The sequence below is a fragment of the Thamnophis elegans genome, chromosome 7 (assembly GCF_009769535.1).
Source record: "Thamnophis elegans isolate rThaEle1 chromosome 7, rThaEle1.pri, whole genome shotgun sequence".
NCBI lineage: Eukaryota > Metazoa > Chordata > Lepidosauria > Squamata > Colubridae > Thamnophis > Thamnophis elegans.
The window spans coordinates 75,209,158-75,218,489 of record NC_045547.1 but is presented as its reverse complement, the minus strand read 5'-3'; the positions used below and the strand labels follow the sequence as shown (position 1 = coordinate 75,218,489).

Genomic DNA, 9,332 nt, shown 5'->3' with positions numbered 1-9,332 from the left:
AACGGCACTGGAAAACAGTGACCAATGACAATTTTTTTCACACATACAACCGTTGCAGCATCTCACATGTTCAAAATTCAGATGCTTTGGCCACTGGTTCACATTTATGACAATTGCAGTGTCCCGGGGTCACGCCATCCCTTTTTGTGGATGAGCAAAGTCAATGGGGAATCCGGTTTCCCTTAACAACCATGTCACTGACTTAACAGCTGCAGGGATTCGCTCAACAACGGAGGCAAGAAATGTTGTAAATGTCGTAAAATGGGACAAAATTCCCTTAACATAGCAATTCCCTCGCAGAGCAACAGAAATTCCGGGCTCAATTGTCATCTTAGGTTGAGGATGATCTGTATTGTCACTTAGCTGTAAATAATTAGAGCAGAAACATCATGTCCTTGTGTGCAAAACTAAACAGGGACCTTAGCTCTAGAAATGGGGCTTAGCACATCCTGCTGCTGGCAGGATGGACAGACAGGTATCACTGGAATAAACTACAATCCCATCTGTTTTTATCCCTGCAACTGACAATGCATCCACCTTACCCTGAGGGCCAAGCACACCTTTTCCCATCAGTAATTATTTCCCAGGATTGACTTCTGGAGCACAATGTTTTGCTTTGTTTTCCGGACTATGGTTTTCTATCATTGTTCTTCCAGTATGGACTGATTGCAAAATGCCATTGCTTAACTATCCTAAAACTGAGAAAGCTCGAGCAGCTCATACCTGTGATTGAGGTAAACATCAAGAAGGTATTAACTTGTATCTGGAGAAGAAAGGTATTGAGAAGATGTGAGTCCTATTAGTCCTGTCATTGATCAAAAACCCTAATAAGAAGAGTAGAGAAGAGAAAAGAAGAGGAAGAGTAGAGTAGAGTAGAGTAGAGTAGAGTAGAGTAAAATAATGAAATGGAATGGAGTGGAGTGAATTGGAGTAGAGTAGAGTAGAATAGAGTAGAGGGAGTGGAGTGGAGTGGAGTGGATGGAAGGATAGGATAGGATAGGATAGGATAGGATAGGATAGGATAGGATAGGATAGGATAAGATGGGATAGAATTCTTTATTGCCCAAGAGTGATTGGACACACACGGAATTTGTCTTCAGTGCAAGCTCTCCATGTACATAAAAGATATAAGAAATAAATCATGTTCATAGTTGTCATAAACACATTCATCATGAATGATAAGATACAACACTTAGTGATAGTCATAGGATAGGAAAATCTTACTAGGAAACTAAATAAAACAATGCAAATCATAAAGCAACAAGGTTATAGCCTTAAATAGAAAAGGAGAGAGGTAGTAGGAAGGATGAGGAGAATAATAGTAGTACAGTCTTAGAAAATAGTTTGACAATGTGGTGGGAATTAGTTGTTTATCAGAGTGATGTAATTTTGATCTACAGCAAATGGCTGGTCTCAGGAAGTGAAGCAGGGTTCAGCCTGGTGAGAACTTGGAAGAAGACCGCTAGGAATATCCAAAGCTTAGCTTAGACTGGAAAAGAAAAGGCAATTCCAATAGCAATAGCAGTTAGACTTATATACCGCTTCATAGGGCTTTCAGCCCTCTATAAGCGGTTTACGGAGTCAGCATGTTGCCCCCACACTCTGGGTCCTCATTTTACCCACCTCGGAAGGATGGAAGGCTGAGTCAACCTTGAGCCGGTGAGATTTGAACTGCCGAACTGCAGCTAGCAGTCAGCTGAAGTGGCCTGCAGTACTGCACTCTAACCACTGCGCCACCTCGGCTCCTATGACCTTCTGTATCAATGACCTTCTATATCAAGAAAAACTAAGGTGTCACGTGGAGTTGAGCCCAACTTGAAGGAGTCTTCCTGTTTAGCGATCTAGAACCCAAACAGACCAAAGAGTATGTCCAGGAGCAGTCAATCACAGACCAATTATGGAGAAAAAGCTCTCCAAAGACGGGGCATCAAGAGCTTTGCTTGCTGGTCAGTGCCGGATTTAGATGAAAAGAGGCCCTAGGCTATTCCACTTATGAGGCCCTTTCACCTCCCATTTTTAAGTTTGCAAATTACATGAGAGACAATAAAATACATCATTACTGTGATATATACAATATATCAATATATATAGCTGGCCTCCCGACGGAGGGCGGCTCTGCTCTGTGGCAAAGGCAGTGAGGCCAGCCGCCTCCCCTGCTGCGCTCAGCTGCCCGGCTCGGCCCCCTCGCCCTCACCTGCCTGGCCGCTGGTGGGCTCCGCGTCGACGGGGCGGCTACTGGGAGCAGCCGTGCCTCTCGCCCGACCACCGGTGCTGGGAACGTGGGCGGCTCCCCAACTGCCGTGGCGCTGGAACAATCTTAACCAATACATTTTTATGTTTGTTTATTAGTCATATGCGTAGAATTTCTCCTATTTTCGGTTCAGTGTTTTAGTGTTCACTGTTTTTAGAATAGTGTAATTTTAATTTTGCTAACAATTTGAATGTAGGCCCCTCTTGATCTTGAGGCCCAGGCTGAAGCCTAGTTAGCCTATAGGAAAATCCGGCCCTGTTGCTGGTGGAAAAAGAAAGGGATATAAAAGACAACTAACATATTGGAATTGGAGGCATTTCTCTAGATGTTTAGGTTGGGGTCATGCATTTAGCATTCTCCTCCGGGGGTAGATTGTGGGAAACTGGGAATAACACTAAGCAGCTCACTTAGCAAACTTTGAAAACTCGTCTTGTGCTCTAGAACATGCAGCTCCCACTGCGAACACAGAGGTTGTCCATTTATCCAAACACTTCTAATCATTCCCATTTATTTGCTTCCCCGACCATATGATTTCTATGCATTTCTTTGGCGAACTGGAATGTAACAAGGCAGATGTTTTCAAAGCTAACACAAACAGCTCCTATCTGAAAAAGCTTCAAAGCTGCTTAAGAATCAGTGGCTCTATTGAACGGGCCTGTTCGGGTGTAACTTTGACGTGACCTGTCAAAACCGCGGTCCACAAAAGCGCGCTTGACGAAAGCGCGCATTTGACGTCATCACAGCGCGACGAAAAAAATTAAAATTGAAATAAAAATAAAATTAAAGCAAGCCGATTCACATAAAGGTAAGGGTTAGGGTTAGGGTTAGGGTTAGGTTAAGGGTTAGGGTTAGGTTTAGAGCGTTAGGGTTATGTTTAGCGTTAGGTTAAGGGTTAGCGTTAGGTTTAGTTAGGTTAAGGGTTAGGTTTAGGGTTAGATTTAGGGTTAGGTTTAGGGTTAGGTTTAGGGTTAGGTTTGGGGGGGTTAGGGTAAGGTTTTCCCTTTATTTTTACATTTTCAATCACAGCGCGACGAAAACGTACGCGCTTTCGTCGAGCGCGATTTTGTCATCCGCGGTTTTGTGGTGGAACCTAACTTTGAAAGTTCGGTTCTAGATTTATGGTGGCTTCTTTGAAAGGCTTAAAATGAGGAGAAGCTAGGGTTGTGTTTTGTTGTTGTTGTTGTTTTGACAAGTGGAGAGTGTTGACCTAAGAAACAGCCAGGTTGCCAGGTACACCAATGTGATCGTGGACTTGTGTTTTAGCTCATCTTGGTCCAAGATCATCCCCATAAATTCTTTTTGGTTAAGCAAGCTGATTTCAAGCCCTGCTTTTCAATCTTGGCGACTTTAAGGTACCGTATTTTTTGGACTATAAGACACGCTGAAGTATAAGATGCACCAAGATTTTGAAGAGGTAAATTAAAAAGAAAGTTTTTGCCCTCTCTGGCCCACAGGAGCACTCTGCAGGCCTCCCAAACCTCTGTACGCCCCGTTTTTGGTGGAAAACGGGGCATGCAGAGAGTTTGGGAGGCCTGCAAAGTGGTCCTGGGGCCAGGGAGGGCAAAAAAGTGATGCGGGGGGTTTGGGGAGGTGAAAAATGGGCCCACTTTTCACAAAAAATGCGGCGTGCAGAGAGTTTGGGAGGCTTGTAGAGTGCTCCTGGTGGTTTGGGAGGGCAAACACACACACACACTGTTGTTGTGAAAAATGGGCCCATTTTCGCTCATTTTTGCCCTCCCCAGCCGCCAGGAGCATTCTACGGGCCTCCCAAACCCTCTGCACGTCCATTTTTGTGAAAAACAGGATGCGCGGGGCGGGGCTTCAGAAGGCCAAAAATGCTGTATTCAGTGTATAAGACGCACCCAGATTTTCACCCTCTTTTTTGGGAAGGCAGGGGGAAGGTGCGTCTTATACTCCGAAAAATACGGCATGTGGACTTCAACTCCCAAAATTCCCTATCCACATATTGTAATTCACATATTTGAGAAACACTGCTCTGAGGCTGAAGGCCCCCACCCTCCTAGCAATTATAGGTGGTCCTCAACTTACAACTACAACGGAGCCCAAAAGTTCCGTTGGTAAGCGAGACGGTTGCTAAGTATGCTTTGCCCCGCTTTACGACCTTCCTTGTCAACAGTTGTTCAGGGAATCACCGCAGTTCTTAAGCTAGTAGCATGGTTCCCCAGTGACTTTGCTTGCAAAAGATGATTCCATGACCTCGGGACACTGCAACCGTCACAAGTATGAGTCAGTTGCCAACCCCCTGAATTTGGATCATGTAACCATGGGGATGCTGGAATGGTCATAAGTCTGAATCACAATCAATCATGAGTCTTTTTTTTTCAATGCTGTTGTAACTTCAAAAGGTCATTGAAGAAAACTTTGTCAGTCAAGGGTCATATACCAGCTTACTAGCAAACTATTTCAAATTCCGCTTTTCTACCACAGTAGGGAACAGCTAGAAAGTTGCATTGATTCCAGATAAAATGTGGATACGCGGGACTCTTAAATTATGCTGTACAAAGAGAAGACTGGGTTTTTTGAACAGGCTCGACAAATAACAGAATAATACAGTTTAAAAGGACATTGAGGATTTTCTATTCCAATGCCCTTCTCAGGCATACATCACTTCAGACAAATGGTTCTCCAATCTCTTCTTAAAAACTTCCAATGTTGGAGCATTCAAAACTTTTAGGGGGAGATTTGTTCCACTGATTAATTGTTGTGTCAGGAAATTTCTCCTTAGTTCTAGGTGCTTCTCTCCGCGTTTACATTCCATCCATTCTTGTCCTGCCCTCATGTGCCTTGGAGAATAGCTTGACTCCCTCTTCTTTGTGGCAACCCCTGAGATATTGGAACACTGCTATCATGTCTCCCCTAGTCCTCCTTTCCATTTAACTAGATGTACCCAATTCGGGCAGGGACGCGATGGCTCAGTGGCTAAGATGCAGAGCTTGTCGATCAGAAGGTCAGTAGTTCAGCGGTTCGAATCCCCAGCGCTGGTTAACGGAGTGAGCTCCCGTTATTTGTCCCAGCTTCTGCCAACCTAGCAGTTTGAAAGCACGTACAAAATGCAAGTAGAAAAATAGGGGCAACTTTGGTGGGAAGGGAACAGCGTTCCGTGCACCTTCGGCATTGAGTCATGCCGGCCACATGACCATGGAGACGTCTTCGGAGAGCGCTGGCTCTTTGGCTTTGAAACGGAGATGAGACCGCCCCCTAGAGTTGGGAATGACTAGCACATATGTGAGGGGAACCTTTACCTTTACCCAGTAGTGAAAGTCATTTTTTTATTATTGGTTCTATGGGTGTGGCTTGGTGGGCGTGGCTTGGTGGGTGTGGCTTGGTGGGCATGGCTTGGTGGGCGTGGCTTGGTGGGCATGACAGTGGAAGGATAATGCAAAATCTCTCACCCCACTCTGCGGCCAGCCAGAGTTGGCATTAGCCAGTTCTCCTAACTACTCAGAATTTCCGCTACCAGTTTTCCAGAACCTGTCAGAACCTGCTGGATTTCACCCCTGCGTTTACCCAATTCCAGCGATTGTCTTTTTAATATGTTTAGTCTCCAGTTCCCTAATCATCTTCTTTGTACTAGAGTCTCAACATTTTTTTAATATTGTGGCGGCCATCATGAATGAATGAATGAATGAATGGGCATCTTTTCAGGTCCATTAATATCTGGATTTGCTTCTTTTTTTCTCTTTTTTGAACAGCAAAAGGACCGTCGCGAATACCAACTCCTTCACGACAAAGGGAAGTCCATGCAAGACACCCGAAGGCGTAACTTCCTGCAAAATCTCATCGATGGGGTGAACACGGCTGAGATACGAGGTGTAGCAGAGATGTCATCCAACCGAAACCCGGCGTGGGTCTGGGCAAAATCTGCACTGTCAGCGTTGGCATCGATGATGAAGGCAAAAACCTGACCCAGGAGACCCACAAGGAACCTTACAAGGAGCAGCCTCTAAAGACCCCCGGAAAGAAGAAAAAAGGAAAGTCCGGGAAACGTAAAGATCAAGAGAAGAAGAAGAGGCGAATTCGTTCGGCCTGGCTCAGCTTAAAAGGGTCCGGCAGTGGGATGGACATCTTGCGTGTTGCACCTATTAAGACAAGGTAAGAAGGACCCATATTTCAGTGGTGTCTGTCCCCTCCAAAATTAAGGGTCTATTCTGCTGTAGAGTAATGTTACACCAGAGAGACCTGGTGGCTCAGTATCTAAGACGCTGAGCTTGTCGATCAGAAAGGTCGGCAGTTTGGCGGTTCGAATCCCTAGCGCCACGTAATGGAGTGAGCTTCTGTTAATTGTCCCAGCTTCTGCCAACCTAGCAGTTCGAAAGCATGTTAAAAAATGCAAGTATTAAAATAGGAAGTACCTTTGGTGGGAAGGGAACAGCATTCTGTGCCCTTCAGTTTTTAGTTATGCCGGCCACATGACCACGGAGACGTCTTCGGACAGCGCTGGCTCTTCAGCTTTGAAAGGGAGATGAGCACCACTCCCTAGAGTCGGGAATGACTAGCATATATGTGCTAATTACCTAATGTTGCACCAAGGTTAGGTTTCCTTGCGTCTTTAACGGTGGAGACCCATGGAAAACTTTGAGTTGCTTTTAATCTCAGGACAGAACATGGACAGTGTCTCCATCCCATGTTTGCCAAAGGTATAAGGCAGGAGTGTCCAACCTTGGCCACTTTAAGATTTGTGGACTTCAACTCCCAGAATTCCCCCAGCTGGAGTCCACGGGTCTTCAAATGGCCAAGACTGGATATCTCTGTCTTAAGGATTTCTTAGTTCAGTTCCAGCTGGTAAAAAAATTCTGAAAAATTATTCCAAGGGTGGAAAAAATCATTTACATCCTGTAGGACTGAGAGTTTTCAAGGAAGTAAGATCTTGAGAGCTGCAGTTTTGTCTAAAACTTTTAATAAAAGTTAAAAAAAATTGAGAGACAGAGAGACAGAGAGACAGAGAGACAGAGAGACAGAGAGACAGAGAGACAGAGAGACAGAGAGACAGAGAGACAGAGACAGAGAGACAGAGAGACAGAGAGACAGAGAGACAGAGAGACAGAGTATGCAGATAACCTTCCAGTTGCGTGAAGCCCTCACACACTGATCTGTTGTTTGGGTACATGCTGATTCTTTCCACCCTTAGGAGATTCCGAGTAACCTTCCAAAGCCTTAAGCAGAAGAAACTTGCAGAGTTGAACTGATCTCAAGTGTAGCTGGTGATATGGAAAGGCGACCATGAACCTTCGAGCACAGGGGTATCAAACTCAAGGCCTGTGTGCCGGATCCGGCCCACGGAGGTGCTTAGATCTGGCCCGAGGTGGCATCCTGAAAACAGCGAAGGACTGGCCCGCGGTGCCCTCTTAAGCTCCATTTTCAGCTGCAAGGGCCTCCTGAAGTCCTCTGCCAGGGACAACAGAGGTTGAGAAACATTGGCATAAAGTAAGACTACTATAGGTCAGCTCATACTCAATTAGCAAATTCCAAGCCGGAGAAGAAGGTCTTGAGATGTTTGTCGCAGACAGGGAATTCATTAATGTCGCAGCTATCTGGAATGCCTCTTTCTACGCCCTTGCTACATACGCCAAATACACTGACTTGTATCATATATTTGCCAAAAATGCTAGAGCCCTGTCAGGAGAGCAAACTATAGGTTTAATTTAGGAATTCCCCCTGGCGTGGGCTAAATTAAAGCCCAGTTCCGTTTACAACATGGAAGAAAAACAAGATAAAAGCAAGGGGATTACAGCAGACCTCAAACTTTGCAATCTGTTGTTTCATCCAACTTCCCATGGATTCCTAGATAAGAGCAGTAGTGGGATCTTACAGTTTAACAACCAGTTTGGTGATAGCATGCTTCACGCATGCACGCACCTGATCCGTGTGCAATTTGAGAAAACTTACCAGCCGCATTATTGCTGGGGAGGAAAACAGCTGACGCGCGGCCATCCACTCTGCTGCGCGACTCAGCTGAGAGGATATAGGTCAGTAAAACACAAAGGCAGGTGGGCACGCCCAGCTGATCATCACAGCTACCAGTTAATACAAACCAGTCCCAACCTGTAGAATCCCACCCCTCGATAAGAGTCCTCTTGGAGGGTTGTGTCAAAGCCCTGGGTGCTTGGTGGGATAACAGGGTTCCAGTGGTGGGATTAAAAAAAAATTACTACCACTTCTGTGGGCGTGGCTTGATGGACATGGCAGGGGAAGGATACTGCAAAATCCCCATTCCCTCCCCACTCCAGGGGGAGGATACTGTAAAATCTCCATTCCCTCCCCACTCCAGGGAAGGATACTGTAAAATCTCCATTCCCTCCCCACTCCAGGGGAAGGATACTGTAAAATCTCCATTCCCTTCCCACTCCAGGGGGAGGATACTGTAAAATCTCCATTCCCTCCCCACTCCAGGGGAAGGATACTGTAAAATCTCCATTCCCTTCCCACTCCAGGGGGAGGATACTGTAAAATCTCCATTCCCTCCCCACTCCAGGGGGAGGATACTGTAAAATCTCCATTCCCTTCCCACTCCAGGGGGAGGATACTGTAAAATCTCCATTCCCTCCCACTCCAGGGGAAGGATACTGTAAAATCTCCATTCCCTCCCACTCCAGGGGGAGGATACTGTAAAATCTCCATTCCCTCCCCACTCCAGGGGGAGGATACTGTAAAATCTCATTCCCTCCCCACTCCAGGGGGAGGATACTGTAAAATCTTCATCCCTCCCCACTCCAGGAGGAGGATACTCTAAAATCTCCATTCCCACCCCACTCCAGGGGAAGGATACTGCAAAATCTCCATCCCCTCCCCACTCCCGGGGGAGGATACTGTAAATGTCCATTCCCACCCCACTCCAGGGGGAGGATACTGTAAAATCTCCATCCCCTCCCCACTCCAGGGGGAGGATACTGTAAAATCTCCATCCCCTCCCCACTCCAGGGGGAGGATACTATAAAATCTCCATTCCCTCCCCACTCCAGGGGGAGGATACTGTAAAATCTCCATTCCCTCCCCACTCCAGGGGGAGGATACTGTAAAATCTCCATTCCCTCCTCACTCCAGGGGAAGGATACTGCAAAAT

General features: G+C 46.1%; 1 protein-coding gene across 1 annotated transcript; it reads left to right on the top strand.

The window, feature by feature from the left end:
• The first annotated feature begins 463 nt into the window (after positions 1 to 463).
• On the top strand, positions 464 to 7,458 carry LOC116511703 (parathyroid hormone-related protein-like). Its single transcript, XM_032221873.1, is given in 5 exon segments — positions 464 to 475; positions 657 to 749; positions 5,965 to 6,097; positions 6,100 to 6,364; positions 7,401 to 7,458. Coding segments are annotated over 5 exon segments (561 nt in total).
• Positions 7,459 to 9,332: the final 1,874 nt, after the last annotated feature.